Here is a 19,927-nt window from a genome sequence, read left to right on the forward strand (position 1 = left end):
TTGTCACCTTCTTTCAAAATATGCATACTATGATAGATGTTAACATGACTTAGTGATACTGCAAAATTCACTTAGGCATTCATTACAATCTTTTTAAAACTGGGATTAAGTGTGTAACATTAACCATATTTTAAAGCAGTGTATAAATATGCACTGTATAAATATAGTATAAATATACACTGTATAAATATAGTATAAATATGCAATCCAACATAAGGACATCATTGGAAAGATAGCCAAGATAAATTTTGCAGTTTCTAGAACTATAATTTACTGACTTACAGTAGAAAGGAAGAAGTTTCAAAACCTGGTTACAAAACACCAGGGGTGAGGGTGATGACAGTATTGAAACTTTGTTTTGTACATAACTAGAGTGGAGAAGGCGATGGCACCCACTCCAGTACTCTTGCCTGGAAAATCCCACGGACTGGGGAGCCTGGTGGGCTGCAGTCCATGGGATCGCGAGGAGTCGGGACACGACTGAGCGACTTCGCTTTCACTTTTCACTTTCATGCATTGGAGAAGGAAATGGCAACCCACTCCAGTGTTCTTGCCTGGAGAATCCCAGGGACAGGGGAGCCTGGTGGGCTGCCGTCTATGGGGTCACACAGAGTCGGACATGACTGAAGTGACTTAGCAGCAGCAGCAGCAGGTGCTTCCCAGGTGGCTCAGTGGTGAAGAAGCTGCCTGCCAATGCAGGAAACCGGGTTTGGTCCCTGAGTCGGAAAGATCCCCTGAAGGAAATGGCAACCCACTCCAGTATTTCTTGCCTGGAGAAGCCCACAGGCAGAGAGGAGCCTGGTGGGCTAAAGTCCATGAGATCACAAGAGTCTGACACACCTTAATGACTAAATGACCAACAGAGTATTTAATGTCTTTTCTAAAATATATTCAACAAAGCTTCCTCTAATAGAGCAGTGTTTTTTTCTGACAATCATTAAATACTGCTAGGGACTGTGGGAAAAACAAATAAAAAAGTACTTTCTTTACTTTGAAGAGTTCTGTGGCATTTCAAAAGTGGTAACACCTTTATACCAACAAAATACTTTTGTCCACTCATGGTTTACCTCTTGGGCTGAGATCCTTGAATCCAGAACCAGTTCCCAGACTTGTGCTTCCTGAAGTTTGAATTCCAGATGCATTGAATAAAATTGATTCCAATAGATAATGAAAACTAAGATCAATTTCTTTATTAAAGATTGGGAAAGTTATGAACTGTTCTACAAAAAAGTTTCAGGCCCAAAATCCAGTCATCTTTCTTAGTGCCTCTTCATTGCCTTTGATTATCAATGTTACATTAGCTTCATAAAACTAGTGTTTTAGAAAAAAACCTGCATGAGTTTTTGAGGTGAATATAACATTGGTATCAAACGTGATAAAAAACTAGCATAAAAAAAGAAAATACAGATTTGCAAAGCTATGTTTTTCCAGTAGTCATGTACAGATGTGAGAGTTGGACCATAAGGAAGGATGCTGCTGCTGCTAAAAAAGGATGAGCGCTAGAGAATTTATATTTTCGAATTGTGGTGCTGGAGAAGATTCTTGAGAGTCCCTTGGACAGCACAGAAATCAAACTAGTCAATCCCAAAGGAAATCAACCCTGAATATTCATTGGAAGGACTGATGCTGAAACTGAAGCTCCAATACTTCGGTCCCCTAATGCAAAGAGCCAGCTCACTGGAAAAGACCCTGATGCTGGGAAAGAATGAGGGCAGGAGGAGGGCGGGATGAGATGGCTGGATGGCATCACTGACTCAATGGACATAAGTTTGAGCAAACTCCAGGAGATAGTGAAGGGCGCAGAGGACAGGTGTGCTGCAGTCCATGGGATCACAAACAGACGCGACTTAGCAACTGAACAACAACAATAGATGTTCTATAACTAGGTTCTTGTAAGAATCTGAAACTAATAACAGGATCAATTCTAATTAAGAGGTCAGAAAGCATTTTGCAAAGCAGTTTTCAATTTAAATGGCAGGTGGCAAAGGCAGAAGAAATTATAAAACATACCCTGAACAGGAAAAATGGTATCAATTAATCAACTTCAAAACAGTTGATATAAGATGGAGAGAAAAGATGTCAGTGTTGTGCTGGGGGCGGATTCCATTCTTCTGACCTTTGAAAAGTTTTTACTTACAGTCAGGAAGATTAGCCAGTCTCCATTTTATTTCTGTGTCCTAACTTGTGTTGACTGTACACAAAAGTTTGGCCAGAGAGTTTGGCCACAAAAGTTTACCAGGCAGGTAAAACCAGAACAACAAAACTGTCAAAACATGAGAGACAAGGTTTTCCCAGCAAAGTGTAAAATTTTATTTTCTTTCAGGTAAACTCTCCGCTGCTATTTTACAGGAAAATAAGTATCTGTAAATAAAAGAACCATTCAATAATCAAATCTTCAGAGTTTTAATGATTTCATCAGCGTTAGAGAATTTACTCTCTTCTTACCACGAAGGTCATCATAGCACCCTCTAAAATGAATTTAACACAACGATTAATTTACATACACAGATTGCACTTGAAGAGTAACTGCTTTTAAATAGACCAATTTCATCTTCAGGTCATTAGATGTGGCATCTGAATCACACAGGTCAGTTGATCGCTATAAAGCAAGCCAATATGAGTAAGTCGCATATTCTAAAATGTCTAATCCAGAGTTCAGACCTGCTGAGGAGTTTGCTGTCTACCATCTCATGTCTCAGCTTCTTAATCTATGCTACTGATACATTTCCAGTGATTTCATTCTATCCCATTAAGAGGTTGTATTAAGAATTAGGTCCTAACACTTTATTGGCATCATCATTTAAAAATCATTCACCTAATTTTAGGAAGCACTTATACTTTTCACTCTGCCACTTGTTGTTCTTTACCTCAAATGTATAGTTTCTTTCTTGAACACTTCTGCCATTTCACCTACTTCTTTGCCGGTGGGCACATAAACATACACAAAAGCATAGTAGTATCTATGGGCCACATGTCTATAAGCTGGTTTCTGTTTTCTTCAAGGAAAGCTATTCTTCTGGGGCTTCCTCTTTCCTCTAAGAAACCACCGGTAATACTACCCTCTCCCCAACCAGACTACTTAAGAGACCAAAAGCACAGCTTTCCATGGTGGGAATGAGGAGCTGAGATGACCAGGCAGGTGAAAAACCCTACTGAGGAGATAAAGTCTTTTGTGAATGAAAAGTCCTACTGAGGAGTAATGTCTGTTTGTGAACCTGGATTCATCTTTGATTCCACTGAGCATATGTGAGTAGATATTCAAATATTTCAAGGAAACAAGGCTATAATCTCAACTCTTATTTCAATACCTGTTACCTCTAGGTAGTGTCTCACTAAATTTTGCCACCAGGCACCCTTTAGCACTGTCCTGGGTACATTGCAAACACTGGTCCTGCCTAATATTTTTTTCCCCTAAACTCCTAATTATTTCCCCCAAGCTCCACACAGTTCTTTTCAAGGACTGTGTCGCTGACATTTTTCCCAATATATTTTGTGCTCTCTTGCAATGCTGGACCTTCAAACGCTCAAATCTAAAGGCTCCGTCACTACAGGTTACCAGAAACAAAACACTCTTTGATCTAATCTGATTTTTAATGCAATTACTAGTGATTTATTTTTCAAGGAAGCAAATAATTACAGAGCAAGAGAAAACACTGCTGAGATGATGCCTGGTCCCTTCTACCCTTCTAGGGCAGGGCTAGACTTGAGAGGAAGCAAATGTATATTCATGGTGTCTTTATTATCAAAATCAGAGTAAAATGACTACATCAGGAAGTAGCAATAATGAATGTCACGATGGAAATGATATGCCTAGAATGAATCCAGCAGCATCTGGATCTCTGTTTTGTGGGGGAAATAAGATGAAAACCCATGTCGTATGGAAAGAAATATGACAAGGAGTGCTCACAGATGCACCCTGCTTTGGGAACCCGTCTCTCTGAAATCCAGCGTTCAAAGGTCATCACATTTCATTTTCAACAGTTTTCACTTTCTTCCCATTCTCCCAATGTAAGGAGATATATTTCTACATTACTCAGGAATTATTAGAAATTTCATTCCATTAGAACAAGGAATAACAAGTATTCTGGGACATAGGTGTAAAATTTGTCTTTTTCTACTGAGTGATAAGACATAATTGTCAATAAAGTGCATTTCACATAAAAGTACCATTAGGAGAGTAAAGTGCAATGTGTAAGGTACTTCAAATAGTGCAAAGTTGCTAAATATATACATTGTATGTGCCAAGTACAAATAAAGCAGGATCTTATCTACCGGAAGCCAGAGAGAACAATGGAAATATACTTCCCCATCTTTCATCCTTTGCAGGTCAGTATATTTTGGTCCGTGTGTGTGTGTGTGTTTGTGTGTATGTGTGTGTGACTGCCCCTGTATATTACATAACTGCTTAATGGTCTGTGCAAATGTCTGAAGCTAGTTCCCTAGAATCTGAAACCTTTAAACACTGACATAACTATGCCATCTTCACATCACAGAAGCATTAGGCTTGTAATAATGGTTGAGATATTTCAGCCTGAAAATCTGGTAAGGCAGGTATTTGACTTCGAATTAAATGTTTAATGAGAACTATTAAAAACACAATAACTATAACACTACCGAGAGACACCCCTATGAAATAAGCATATGACTCGTCTTGTTCATTTTCTCTTGGTTTCACACTACCATGGAGGAGAGGAGGGGTCTGGGTATTAGGACTTGCTCTTGGAGTCGGTGAACTGAGCAGATCCTGAACGTTGCTGAGTGATCCGTTGTGAGGCAGGGCAGTGATGTTGAGCAGGTGGCAGAGCAGGGGGTACAGATCTATAGAGTTCATGGCTGCTTTTGTGAAATTCTTTCGGAAGGCAGGACCGTGGGCTAAGAAAATAGGATGCATTTCTGCTAATGCATTGTCGTACCCGTGGTTGCCTACTGTGAAGATAAAATGCATGAACAAGTTAGCCAACCAGATGGTATTAAAATGGAAATAACTGTATCATTGAATGCTGGACTTACATGCAAATTTTATCTAATTTGACTTTTAAGTAAAAGAATCCTTTACACATCATCTCTGCTGTGGTCAACATCACGATTCAATTCAGGAAACGAAAAGTCAAATGATCATAAATCTTTCCCATAGGCCACAGGAAGAAGGGTAAACTTCCCTGAGCCAAGTCGGGGGAACACAAAAGTGATTTTTTTATTGGCAGGTAAACTAATTTTCAGCAATTACTTGTTAGGTACCTACTATGTTCCAGTTATTGTTCTAAAGATAAAGGGATAAAGGTGCCTTGGTCATGAAGCCAATAATTCATAATTTATCATTATGATAATTCATAATTTATCAGTTGACTCATTAGAAAAGACCCTGATGCTGGGAAAGACTGAGGGCGGGAGGAGAAGAAGGTGACAGAGGACCAGATGGTTGGATGGCATCACCGACTCAACGGACAGGAGTTTGAGCAAACTCTGGGAGATAGTGAAGAACAGGGAAGCCTGGTGTGCTGCAGTCCACGGGGTCACAAAGAGTTGAACACAACATAGTGACTGAACAACAATCAAAAAATAAAGATCTGAACTTGTGGGTAAAATCTTGTCTTGGTGTTTCAGATCAGGATCCAGCTTAGCACTGTCTGCTTTAGTATGGCTACAAAAAAAGTTAAAAACTTTTGGAGTCTTGATAAGTCAGAAGAAGATACAAAATTGAAGGATGAAAACCCCTGCATAATAAAAGCTGCCTTTTAAAGGCTTGTGGCTCTAGCATAATATCAGGGTTCTACTGCCAATAAAATGGCAACCAAAGAGAATTGAAAGGCTGTATTTTAAAGGTGGTGAGAATGACTGGCAAATTGGCCTCTACTGCTTGTGTTTGCTACTAGGAAATGTGCAATGGGAACACAGAATTGAAAAAAAAATCCTAAATCAATTCCTCTGAGAGTCGTCTTCTCAGAGTAATTCCAAATCTGCCTGGCAAAATCCATCTTTTAAAGGAGTCATTTTTAGTGCTATGATTCTTTTGAGTTTCTTATTCAAGGGGAAATAATGCTGGATTTATGAATCACTAGGAATCATCTGACTGGGGCTGTGCTATTCTACTTAATCAACAGGAACATTGGGAAATGTGCCATTATATAATTTGTAATTGGATGATTGTTGGGCTCCTGTCTATGAAAAGTTGGATCTAGACTCTAATCATGAAGGCAAAGTAAATCCTATCACACTTCTTACTAGAAAATCAGACTTGAAGTGAACTCATTATGACTTAGAAAACCTTTCCCATGAAGAGGGACTTTTTTTCCTAGTGGTGAATGCTCAGTCACTCAGTTATGTCCAAATATTTGCAACTCCATGGACCATAGCCCACCAGGCTCCTCTGTCCATGGAATTCTCCAGGCAAGAATACTGGAGTGGGTTGTCATTTCCTTTTCCAGGGGATCCTCCCAACCCAGGAATTGAACCTGGGTCTCCAGCATTACAGGCAGACAGACTCCTTACCACTGAGCCACCCAGGAAGCCCTTCCTAGCGGTAGCCCCTACCATAAACGCTTGATCCAGCAGACAGTATTTAATAATGGATGCCTAAGGGCAGTGGGGTCAACAGAGGATGAGATGGCTGGATGGCATCACCAACTCAGTGGACGTGAGTTTGAGTGAATTCCGGGAGTTGGTGATGGACAGGGAGGCCTGGCGTGCTGCGATTCATGGGGTCGCAAAGAGTCGGACACGACTGAGCGACTCAACTCAACTGAACTGAAGGGCAGTGGTTCTCAAACTTGACCGTGTATGAGACTCCGGGGTAGGGAGGGTGGGTGCAGGTAAAAACACAGATCTCTGGGCTCCACCCTCTCAGTTCCCAGTTTAGTAGATCTGGGTTGGGCCCAAGAATCTGCATGTCTAATGAGTTCCCAGGAGATTTGGATGATGCTGGTCCAGGGAACACATTTTGAGAACCGCTGCTTTTGGACATTAGGGCTGAATTCTCTTCTAGAACTCAGGCTGAGAAGGACTGTAGTAGCCAGTACTTAATTATTTTGTTGAAAAAATAATTATGTTGAACATTAACATAAACAGGAGCACCATTAAGGTTTTAGATTCAAAATAGGAGTGACCATCTATTATGTAATTGTAGTTCACTGAACCAAAGTTTCAAGAGAGCCACTGACATTTATGTTAATTGTTAATTGTAATTCTGTCTCTTCAGAGACAGCAGTTCTTTTCTAAGCAACTCCTCTCACATAAGAGTCACCTGCACAATACATGAAAGCCTGAACATATAAAGCTGGCAACTATTCCCATGGCCAAAGAAATTATTTTTAAAAACTTTAATACAGCTCTCCTGGCCTGATTAAATATTGGTTTACAGATTATTATCTGTATGTAAAACCTGTTTTAAGGATCTGAATCCATCACATATACATCTGCCAGTATGACTCATTTATGCTCTATAAATGCCACTGCCAGGTAACTGCTTTTCTCTTTATCAATAAACATGATGCGAACCCAATTCTACCTAAAGGGACATTTTTTTAATATCTCAAATGTATCAAGGAGCATTTCTAGTCAGTGTCAGTACCATATGCTTGCTTCAACATTCAGTAACAATGGAAACAACCCCCAGTGAATTGGTTGGTAGTGCGTGTGAATGTCTCTATCAGCCAGGGAAGCAGATCCCATGCCAGGTAATTTAAGAGAGGGAGTTTCAGATGAGGGCTAGTGTTGAAGCTCAGAAGTAAACATGAGATGGCAAGGTTACCCCATGAGTAGACCAGTGGGAATAGTCCCCAGTGGCAACCTCAATGGCCCCCAGAGCTGGAGAGACAGAAGGAAGAGGTGGAGTCACCAGAGCCCCAAAGGCAGGACTACTCAGTAGGAGCTGAGGCCACAGACAGGGAGGTTTTCCAGAGCTGGGATCACAGTGGACATGAAGTCCTAGGCTGGGGCAGACAGAATGGGGGACAGACCCTGGCTTCTGCCAAACTCCTGCCTTCCATACTCCTGCCAAGGTTCTCTATTGGCCAAATGGAACCAGAAACCAGCTTACAAAGTAGCTTGGGAAATTTAGTCTGTAGAGATCTGTCACTGCTGATATCGGAGAAGGCAATGGCACCCCACTCCAGTACTCTTGCCTGGAAAATCCCATGGATGGAGGAGCCTGGTAGGCTGCAGTCTATGGGGTCGCTAAGAATCGGACATGACTGAGAGACTTCCTTTTCATTTTTCACTTTTATGCATTGGAGAAGGAAATGGCACCCCACTCCAGTGTTCTTGCCTGGAGAATCCCAGGGATGGGGGAGCCTCGTAGGCTTCCGTCTATGTGGTCGCACAGAGTCGGACATGACTGAATCGACTTAGCAGCAGCAGCAGCAGGGATCTGTCACTGCTGATACAGAGCAGATCAGGGTAAGGGTGGGCAGTCAGTTTGAGAGCAAATATGCAAATGGAAGGCACGATAAAGATGAGTTACATCCTGTGGATGACTTCCATTTGACTGACTTGTTAAAAGCTGTGTGAAAAGGGAAAACTACACGTTATGGATGGCTCCTCTGTCCATGGAATTCTCCAGGCAAGAATACTGGAGTGGGCCGCCATGCCCTCCTCCAGGGGATCTTTCCAACCCGGGGATCGAACCTGGGTCTGCTACAGTGCAGACAAATTCTTTACCATCTGAGCCACCAGGGAAGCCTCTATTATGGATGGCAGAAAGTTATTTTGTACGCTTGAATTTTCAATGGGATTTCCATCATCTTCTAAATTTATATAATGGAAACACCTCCAGAATTACACCACTAGGTATTCATTAGGAAAATATATCTTGATATATGTTTATCCATGCCAATATGCACTTCTTTTTAGAAATGTTCCCAAGGTGTAAAGCAAAGCTGGCCTATATTTTGTAGAGCCACAGGGCAAAAGAAACTAGAAAGCTGACAACTGCAGAGAAAAATAGAGATGACGCTTTTATGAAACCAGAGTATGAAACAGATGCAGAAAATGATTCAATTTACAAAACTCAGGTTTTTCTCAGGAACATAATGGTTATAACGGGCACGGTGCTTATCTTTGGTCTGATGACTTCAAGAGAAGTAAATGTTTCACTTTTAGTAGGTTACCTCATTTTAAAGTCCCAGTAAATCTTTATTGGGATATTTATTGGATCTTTATTTAGCTATTAATGTATGACACTAGCCTAGTTATTCAATCGGTAAACAGAATGTTGAATACAGCAGAAACAACTCCCAGTTGGCCTCCACTTTAGCAGACGATGCAGAATGGGGAGAAAGACTGTAACATACTCACACAGGAAGTCATCTGACTTATTCCGTAAAATATGCCAGCCGTGGTCAGCCACTGCGAGAATGGGCTGAATTCGACTGTTGTGTTTGTAATGCCATCTTTCCGGAACCTCTTCCTTTTTGTAAACAGTCAGATTAGGATGAGCTTGAGCTAGTGCTTCATAGACTTCATCAAATTTGCCTAAAACAGAAGGACGAGGAGAAGCAGTCAGAACAAGACTTTTCACCGCTACAGCCAAGAAGCAACCATGGTAACAGAGGTCAGTCAATGCAGACATCCTACTGATGTAGACAGTCAGCAAGTTCAAGGTAATGAAGTCTTACCAGACAATTTAGAGCCCCTGCCCGCCCCCGCTCCCCACGGGGGAAACTGAGAAATAATCTTCTCTTAAAATAAATTCACCTTCAGAGAAGACATTTTATTGAACCAGAAATCTCTAAAGACTTAAATACACATGTCCATGTGTGCATGAGTGTGCTAAGCTGTTTCAGTTATGCTCAACTCTTTGCAACCCTGGGGATGTAAAACTTTAAAAAAAAAAAAGGCCTTTTTATTTTATATTGGAGTGTAGTTGATTGACAACGTTGGATTCTTTTCAGTTGCACAACAAAGTGATTTCAGTTATACACATACAGGTATCCATTCTCTTTCAAATTCTTTTTGGGCATGTTAAACGTTTTGAGTTTGTTTAAAACTCAAACAGAATCTACCTTTAAAACAGAAATAATGAATGACAGGTTGGTATGAGGCTTTGAGATGAGGTTTGTAAAAAGTTTCAGGCCCTAAAGCCTGTGCTCTGCAACAAGAGAAGGCACTGCAATGAGAAGCCTTCACACCACAACTAGAGAAAAGCCCACACAGCAATGAAGACCCACGTCCACACCCCGCCCCAGATCACCACTCAGTTCAGGCTGACCTTCCCTGGGCAAGATGGCGGCCACTGGCGATTGGTCAATCAAGGTGTAGTGCTCTCTATCCAGATATTGGTCAAGCTCTATGATCCTCTCCTGGGAACACTGAGTCATTCCATGGTCACTTGTGATGATCAGGTTCAGAACATTCCACAATTTTGCCTTTTTCAGCATTTGTATGAGATATCCTAACTTGTGGTCAATATCTGAAATGACAGGCCCCATGAGCGGACTGTCTGGTCCCAACTGGTGGCCCATATCATCAGGTTCCTCCCAATAAAGAAGACCAAGACTGATGGGCTCTTTTGACGTAAACCACTCAATAATTTTGGCAACTCTGTCTTCAAATGAAACGGAGTCATTGTAAGGCATGTAGTGAGTGGGAAAACTTCCATGTATTTTGACGTCTGTTCCGGGCCACATGGCCGCACCACTCGTGTGTCCTGCCCTCTGATTTGTGATCCATATCGGTGTCGCTTCTTCCCAAAACTCAGAATCATAAATATCCATGTCATCCAAGGAGAAAGATTTGTTCAGAATAGGGTCATACATGTCATTTGCCACAATACCATGATTCTCAGCAAAGAGGCCAGTGACCAAAGTATAATGGTTAGGGTAGGTCTTTGTAATAAAAATATTAGTAACTTGCTGCACCTGGACACCGTATTTCATAATATAGTGAAAATGGGGTGTTGGAACTCTGTATAAATAATCCCAGCGGAATCCGTCAAATGAAACTAGCAGAACCTTTGGCTGGTCTGATTGGAGAGAAAATGTAACTGAAAGTGTTAATGCAGCAAGCATGAAGGACACCCGGAGAAGTTTTGAAGTCATTTTTAAACTACTTGATTGCTTCAGTGTAAGATAATCTGTATAAGAAAAATATAGAAGTTAATGGCAATAATTTCGTTTTACATACTTTACCCAAAACAGAGAATGATGGCACTTAGTAACCCCAGTTATAGTATACATCACAGCCTGGAAGGTTTATGTTGCAGAATTTCATCTTAAACAAGAAACATGGGGCTCTCTATAACAAAGCTAAGAAATATATTCACACTTTAGAAATTGTTTTAGTTTCTAAGAACTTACCAAAACATTTCCTCAAAGAAATTATGTAAATTATATCCCCAAATATTATTTTAAAAGATGAAATAATTTGCATACAACTTTTCAGAAACATTTTCAGGTTGACTTAGACTTCTGGCTCCTGCTCATGGACATTTATACATGTCCAAATATTCCGGGAAGTGGTGATGGACAGGGAGACCTGGCATGCTGCAGTCCATGGGGTTGCAAAGAGTCGGACACAACTGAGCAACTGAACTGAACTGAAATACCTATGGACACATTCATCATTAGTGTTCGACATGCTGTAGGAACCTAGCAACAGGAATTAGCACTAGCAAACTCAAAAATAATATTGTTTAAAAATACATAGGTAAACCTCCATGTTTCAATGGCAAGGCCTTATGTTTGGTCCATCATAGTAAGAGATTAACTTGGTGTCTTGAAGTGACATGAAAACTGTGACATTCTAATATATTTGTGAAACATAATCGGTATTCATGTATTAATAATCAAAGCATGTGTGTGTGCTAAATTGCTTCAGTCATGTCTGACTCTATGCAACCCTATGAACTGCAGCCTGCCAGGCTCCTCTGTTCATGGGATTTTCCGGGCAAGAATACTGGAGTGGGTTGCCATTTCCTTCTCCAAATAATCAAAGCATGTTGTTGTTGTTGTTTGGTCGCCCAGTCATGTCTGACTCTTTGAGACTCCATGGACTGCAGCACACCAGGCCTCTCTGTCTCTCACCATGTCCTGAAGTTTGCCCAAGTTCATGTCTATTGCATAAGTGATGCCATCTAGCCATCCCATCCTCTGACGCCCTCTTCTCCTTCTGCCCTCAATCAAAACATAGTCTTCTTTAAATAAAACAGTTAGGTTCGGAACTAAGTATAACAGAAGTGTAAATCTGAAATTTGATGTTGACCTTCCTAATGTTAGTGGCTTCCCTGGTGGCTCCGTTGGTAAAGCGTCTGCCTGCAATGCAGGAAACCTGGGTTCGATCCCTGGGTCGGGAAAATCCCCTGGAGAAGGAAATGGCAACCCACTCCAGTATTCTTGCCTGGAGAATTCCATGGACAGAGGAGCCTGGTGGGCTACAGTCCATGGGGTCACAAAGAGTCAGACAAGACAGTGACTTTCACTTTCATTTTTCCTAATGTTAAAATTCATCAACATTTAATCTTATCAGTGGTGTGTGTAGAACAGGCACTTCCCAGGATTAAATAAATCTCTTGGGATCAAAGCAGTTGTAATTGCTGTTGTTCACCTGCCTCTATTTCTAAAAAGCTTTTATTCTATTCAAGAAAGCTAATAAGAGATAATACGAAAAACAATACATATGTAAATTTTGTCAGTTCTCATTAGGTTTGCAAATCCAGTCAGGATTTCCCTCTGCTCTTCATTCTTGCATGAAGTTATTTATAAGCCCACCAAACCTGGATCTAACTATATTTTGTGCCAAGAAATCTCTTGAATTCAGTTTTTGACACCTTCCTAATTTGAATATGCTGAAAACATTTTTAAACCTCAGAAAAAGAACCTGTCTTGCCCTCCTATTTTATAAGTGCTGGTAAATAAAAATTGCTTGGCATGCCTGCTTTGCTACCAGGGGCAAGCATTCTGCTTCTGTTTTGTTTTGTTTGTTTTTTTTAACCATGATTTCAGCATACCAGAACATTACTTAAACTGAAATTGTTGTAGGTATTGATCTCCAGACAATGGCTCAAAAATTAAATTTAAAAAACTATTCTTCAAATGGCAAGAAACTTCCCAGTTCTGGAAGGAACATGAATAATCAGTCCCAATAAGGAACTGCAAAAATATTTACTAACATTTCTAGCTAAGAATGGTGATTCTTCCTCTTCCTCTCTTGTCCTTCACTTTCTTAACACAAGAAAGGATACTATGAACCAAATATAATTTAAAGCTAAAAAATGAATCAACGACATGAAACATCTGATTTCTCCTCTATTGTAGTAAATTAATTCAGCAACTGTAATAAGCAGGACCGAACTGCTTTCCTGGGACAAACGCAAATAAACAAAGGCTAACCATTGCCTCAAGCTTAGGAATGTTTGGTAAGAGGAACCAACATTATCACATCGATGACATAAAGCAACAAACAGGGAAGCGGGGGTGGGGATGGAAGAAATCTGATTTCTTTCTTTTCCAACACAAAGTGCTTCATGGCGCTGTGGAATCCCTCGTTCTGGGTCCAGATTTCACTGGGCTGCTTTCCAATTCCTCGCCCCTCCAGCCCTTCCCCTACAGCCTTGGAAATCTAGAGGAAAGGGGCGCCAAGAAAGGAGAGGAGAGAAAGTGAAGGATGAGAAGGTGTATGTAGAGCGAACAGACGTCAAGAGGATGGTGATGCGTATCCCCATCGTTTTCACCGGGATTTCATCCTAGCTCCGGGAAGGATCTCGGCGTAGGGTACGTTCCCAATTTGTAGAACTCCAGCCCGCCCACCGAGGCCAGAAGATGCCCTAACGTGGGCTCTGTACAAGTGTGCAGTGGAAACGGGAGGAAGGATAGTTTGGGGGTCCCTAAAGAGGCAGGTGGGTCTCGAGGAGGCCAGCCTCCCACTTTCCCCGACTCTTACCCTCGCGGCGATCCGCTCAGTCCGCATCGGTTTGGGGCAATGGGAGGGAAGGCCTGGAAAGGGATCCCTCCCGCAGACCCGGGGCAACAGCCAGGAGCCGGCGGGAGCAAAGGGTGCCCCCCAAATCCACAGCTGCTCACCTGCTCGCCAACTCAACGCAGAGCACCTGACCAGCACTGCACCTGACCAGCACCGCCTACCGGCCGCAGGCCCCGCCTCTTGGCTCCTATTGGCTACGGGACAAAGAGAAAGCCGGGCTCCTGGGAGTGGCTGCCCCGTCTGTCAATCAGTGGGGCGGGCACTGCGGGATTTGAAGGGTGGATCCGGCGGGAGTCAGGGGAGTGAGGGGTGACTTGGACCCAGCCTGGAGGTTCCAGGGGGCAGGAAGGAGAAGGAGCCCCAGGGCTCGCTAAGGCCCCCTCTGCCGGATCACAGAAACATTCTGCATTGTGCCTTTTCTAGACGGGCAGTTATGCTGTGGGCAGTGATGCAGAGAGGTCATAGGGCTCTACTCCCAATAGTGGTTGATGTGTTTCAACACTGTTTTCGTTAAAAGCTACTATTCTCTTACCCGATTTCTCATCTCCAGTTTTCTTCTGTTTTCTGATCACAAATGGGTAGCACCATACTCTGGACTTTGCTCCGAGGAACACCAGAGCACCCCGGGAGGTCAATGGGACTATACAAAATCTAATTTAAAAGGATTTAATTTTACCGTCCTGGTTTTTGCAAGGTCAGGTCTCTGAGGAATCTGCAATAGTGTGGTTCCTGAGAATGCACATATTACACCAAACCAGGTTCAGAATCGGGTTAATCTGCACCGGCTGCGAGGCTGAATAGCTATGCCAGGCACCAGATTCTGCTCCTAGCTTTGTTTTTAAACATGCAGGATTGAACTTCGGATCTGATTCCTCTTTCTTGACCCTGTTTCTTCTATTCCCATTCTGAAATGAATTAATTTTTTAGTGTTTTTTGTCTTGTTTTGTTTTGTTTTGTAATGGATGGTATTTTTAGGCGGGAGGGAGTGCAGACAGGTACCTAGTTTGCCAATATGATCTCAGCTATATTTATCATAAATTATAGCAGTGACTTCCAGTTCCCCTGAAAAAATTTGTCCATCTACACAATTCCCAAACCTAATTCTAACCACCCTGCAATGGGCAATAATATCTGCTGGTTGTTGCAACTTAAATGTAAATATCTAATTAGCGGTTAAAATGGAGAGCAGAACCAGTAGTTCTGGGTCCCCTGGAGCTCACTTCCCTGGTACACCAGAACTGTAATGAATAGACAGCCTTGCTGAGAGTTAATTAAACAAGGCAAACATTTTGGTCATTGTTTTTTCTCCTTCTCTCAACTTCCCATAGAGGGACAGTCCCTACCCCAATGGCTCCTTTCCCACAGCGTCATACCACCCACAGGGGGATCTGGGCACTCTTCCACAGCCTTTTATTTGTAATGACTTGAGTTTATGGTTTTCCACACGTGGGATGGGGATTGAGAGGGAGACTGATGTCTGTGTTTGGCCAGATTCAGTTGCAGTGAAGCTGAACAGGTTGTTCCAAGTCCCCAAAGCCCTGTCCTTTGAAATTGCCCCAACTTGGAACAGGGTGGCCCAATATTATAAGTCTTTGTCCCCCAAGAATAGACCAACCCTATGTTCTCCCAAAACATTCAGAGAACAGCATATGCTGATTAGAGAGCAGAGTAGTGAAAACAGGCTTGTCTTTTACATGGATCGCTGAATACTGTTGGAGTCTGTTCAGATGGCACTGCTTGGCTCTGCAAACTTTTTACGAAGACAAGATTGTATTCACAAGTCACCTCTGCGACACAGGCATGATGCAGCTGTTAACCACAATGCACAGCACGGAAAATGACTCATGAGGGGCCCGGCGAGTGCCAGAGACACTGCCCAGATCTCCATGTGATGACATCTAGAGTCAACTGGCAGGCTAATGATATAACTCATGTTGCTAATAGGGAAAAAACCTGGCTTACATAGTAGAGATAGAAGAATGATTGTAAAAACATGGAAATCCTGCTTCCACATCTGTACCAGCCCTTCTGCCCTGTCTGTTGCCTTGAGCTCTGTCCAATTGCCATCACTACTCAGCCAATTATGGTCACCTAAGCTAGCGATCCCCAACTTTTTTGGCACTGGGGACAGGTTTCGTGGAAGACAATTTTTCCATGGACTCAGGGTGGGGTGGGGATGGTTTAGGGATGATTCAAATGCAGTACATTTATTGTGCACTTTATTTCTATTACGATTACATCAGCTCCACCTCAGGTCATCAGGCATTTGGTCCTGGAGGCTGGGGACCCCTGGCCTAAACCACAAACTGGTTGACTGTTGCTATTCCTTTGTTTTATATTATTGAATTAATATAATTGTTGATTAATATAATGACTGAGCTAGTAACATTTTTATGCATAATGGTATAACAGAAGAATCAGCTTCTTTCAAGGGTTTTGGGGTACAGATGGGGATTCCTCTACCTATCTAAAGAAGTCTAATAGGGGTTTGAGAGCAGAATTATTTTCTTTCTGAGGAGCTAGAAGAGGTTTGAGTTAAAACTAAAATAGGATTTTTTTTTTTAATGAAATAGCCGAGACTGGTTCTGCAACAGTCGTTTTCTTTTCAAAACTAGTGTATACACCATGGTAGGGTGAATGAGCAAATTATTTTACAAAAATTTAAAAAATCTTTAGGGTTGTAATATACTGTGTCACAACAATAAATTAAAGCAAAGTCTATCTCTTAAGCCTTTATAGAACATTCTGCAAAATATGAGTCTCACATATTGAACAGCCATAGATTAAGAATCACAAGGATTCTCTTAGGCAAACTCTGGGAGATGGGGATGGACAAGGAAGCCTGGCATGCTGCAGTCCATGCAGTCACAAAGAGTAGGATACGACTTGGTGACTGAACAACAATAAGGATTCTGGTTCTGAACTGACCTTAATTATTTTTTTAATTTAAGTATAGCTGATTTACAATGTTTCAGGTGTACAGCAAAGCGATTCAGTTATATATATATACTTTTTCAGATTCTCTTCCATTACAGGTTATTAAAAGATACTGAATATAGTTCCCTGTGATATGCAGTAGGTCCTTGTTGTTTATCTATTTTATATATAAGTAAGTGAAAGTTGCTTAGTCATGTCTGACTCTTTGTGACCCCATGGACTATACAGTCCATGGAATTCTCCAGGCCAGAATACTGGGGTGGGTAGCCTTTCCCTTCTCCAGGGGATCTTCCCAACCCAGGAATTGAACCGGCGTCTCCTGCATTGCAGATGGATTCTTTACCAGCTGAGCTACCAGGGAAGCCCATTTTATGTATAGTAATGTGTATCTGTTAATCCCAAATTCCTGACTTAGCCCTAATTTCTGATTATCCCCTGTCTCTAGGGATGACTTTTCACTTGATAAATAGTAGTACTTCACTGTACTCAGCAGAAGTACAACCCAATGAAAGAAAAGTTAAATTATAGACTGTTTAAAGATTTAGTCCAAGTATTTTTATGCTTATTAGTAATTTAGGCTGCTAATGCTATATTTGTACCTAATAGGACTCTATTTCCACACATTTAGTATGCTTTACCCTCAGAAAGCTTTATGGAAGTCAAATATAACCTTGTAAACTTCTTTGCATGACCAGATTTTGCAAATTGTATTCATAGTATATTATTTTTTCTAGAGTTACTGGAACAAATCACCACCACCTGGATGGCTTAGGTCAACAGAAATGTATTCTCCCACAGCTTTGGAAGCTTGAAGTCTGAAGTCCAGATGTTGGCAGGGCCACCCTCCTCCAGAGGCTCCAAGGAAGAATACTGCCTTGTCTCTTCCAGCTTCCACTGGTTCTGGCATTCCTGGGCCTGATGCAACTCAGCTCCAGTCACTGCCCCCATCGTCACGTGCTGTTTTCCTCTGTAAGTCTCTATGTCTTCACGTGGCCTTGTTATGAGGGCACCAGTCACTGGAATGAAGGCCCCTTTAGTCCAGTAAGACCTTATCTAAATTTAACTAGTCTAACTGAGAAAGACAAGTATCATATGATATCATTTATATGTGAAATCTAAAAAAATGGTACAAATGAACTTATTTACCAAACAGAAATAGAGTTGCGGATGTAGAAAACAAACCTATGGTTACCAGGGGTAAGTGGGGAGGGATAAATTGGGAGACTGGGATTGACACATACACATTACTATATATAAAACAGGTAACTAATAATGACCTACTATATAGCACAAACTCTACCCAATACTGTAATGCCCTATATAGGAAAAGAATCTAAAAAAGAGTGGATATATGTATATGTATAATTTATTCTTTCGCTGTACATCTGAACCTAACACATTGTAAATCAACTATGCTGCTGCTCAGTGCTCAGTCATGTCCAACTCTTTGTGACCACATGGACTGTAGCTTGCTAGGCTCCTCTGTCTATGGAATTCTCCAGGCAAGAATACTGGAGTGGGTGACCATTCCCTTCTTCAGGGGATCTTTCGGACCCAGGGATCAAATCCGGGTCATAAATCAACTATCAATTCAGTTCAGTTAAGTCACTCAGTCATGTCCGACTCTTTGTGACCCCATGAATCACAGCACGCCAGGCCTCCCTGTCCATCACCAACTCCCGGAGTTCACTCAGACTCACGTCCATTGAGTCAGTGATGCCATCCAGCCATCTCATCCTCTGTCGTCCCCTTCTCCTCCTGCCCCCAATTCCTCCCAGGATCGGAGTCTTTTCCAATCAACTATATTCTAATACGAATTAAAAAAAATTTTTTTAATAAATAAAACACTAAAAATATTAACTAGTTACAGCTGCAAAAAAAAGTTACAGTTGCATTCCAAAGCAGGTCTTCTTCTGAGGTTCCAGATGAATGTGAATTTGAAGAGAATACTATTCAACCCAGTACATGTGGCTAGCAGAATGTTTAATTTTATAGCTCAGCCTACATCCAAAGTCCTGACAATGTCTATTACTGACAAGGATGCAGAGCAACTGCAGTGATGATACATTGCTGATGTGAGTGGTACAGCCACTTTGGAAAACAGTTTGGAAGTTTCCTATAAAATTACATGCACGAAAAAAAAAAATTACATGCACACTTACCATATACCTCAGAAATCCCACTTGTAGGTATTCAACCAATAAAAATGAAGATATCTACTCCAAAACTTACAAGCAAATTTTTAATAGCTGTAATCAGCATTAAAAACTAGAACCATGGGACTTCCCTGGCTGTCCAGCGGTGAAGACTCTGTGCTTCCAATGCAGGAGATGTGGGTTTGATCCCTGATCCAGATGCTAAGATCTCATATGCTGCAAGACAAGGTCAAAAAGTTTTAAAAAAAACTTGGGTGTACCTGTGGTTGATTCTTGTTGATGTATGACAGAAAACCACAAAATTATGTAAAGCAATTATCCTTCAATTAAAAAATAAATACATAAGTGGGGGGGGGGAAGGAAAAATAAAAGTTGGAAACAACCCAAATATCCCTCAACAATGCATAGATATGCAAATTCTGGTATGTCCATAAATGGAAGATTATTCACCAATAAGAAGGAATGAAGTATTGATACATGCAACAACCTGGAGGAGTCCCTAAAGCATTTTGTTAAATGAAAGAAGTCAAATACAAATGCCTATTTATTCCATGTTTCCATTTATATGACATTCTTGACAAGGCAAAGTGATAGGGACGGACACTAGGTTGCTGGCTTCCAGGGGCTAGGAATGAAGGGATTGGGGGTATTGGCTACAAAGATGCACAGGGGAACTTTCTGATGTAAGGGACTTTTGACTGTGATGGTGGTTGCCTGACCAAATTTGTCAAAATCCAGAGAACTATACACCTGAAAACACACACTGAATGTTATCGTATGTAAATTACACCTCAAAAACAACAGCAATAAAAAATAAACCCTGCGTTGTGCTTTTCCCCACAAACATTCATGAATTAGGCCTAATGAAGCCTGACTTTTAGTGGTCACATTTCTGTGTGTAGCCATGAGCCAATCAGCTCAGT

General features: G+C 41.5%; 1 protein-coding gene across 2 annotated transcripts; it reads right to left on the reverse strand.

Annotated features, from left to right (window-relative positions):
- Window positions 1-2,387: 2,387 nt before the first annotated feature.
- Window positions 2,388-14,138, reverse strand: ENPP5 (ectonucleotide pyrophosphatase/phosphodiesterase family member 5). Of its 2 annotated transcripts, none has more exons than XM_019986185.2 (4): window positions 14,013-14,138; window positions 10,205-11,068; window positions 9,292-9,468; window positions 2,388-4,926 (listed from the first exon to the last, which is right to left on the reverse strand). In XM_019986185.2, exons 2-4 carry the CDS (start codon window positions 11,031-11,033, stop codon window positions 4,499-4,501), a joined length of 1,434 nt encoding a protein of 477 aa, XP_019841744.2. In that variant the 5' UTR covers window positions 11,034-11,068; window positions 14,013-14,138; the 3' UTR covers window positions 2,388-4,498. The 2 variants fall into 2 exon arrangements, with proteins under 2 accessions (XP_019841744.2, XP_070634167.1); XM_070778066.1 differs by lacking the exon at window positions 14,013-14,138 and adding an exon at window positions 13,873-14,012.
- Window positions 14,139-19,927: the final 5,789 nt, after the last annotated feature.

This window comes from Bos indicus, chromosome 23, assembly GCF_029378745.1.
Source record: "Bos indicus isolate NIAB-ARS_2022 breed Sahiwal x Tharparkar chromosome 23, NIAB-ARS_B.indTharparkar_mat_pri_1.0, whole genome shotgun sequence".
Lineage (NCBI taxonomy): Eukaryota > Metazoa > Chordata > Mammalia > Artiodactyla > Bovidae > Bos > Bos indicus.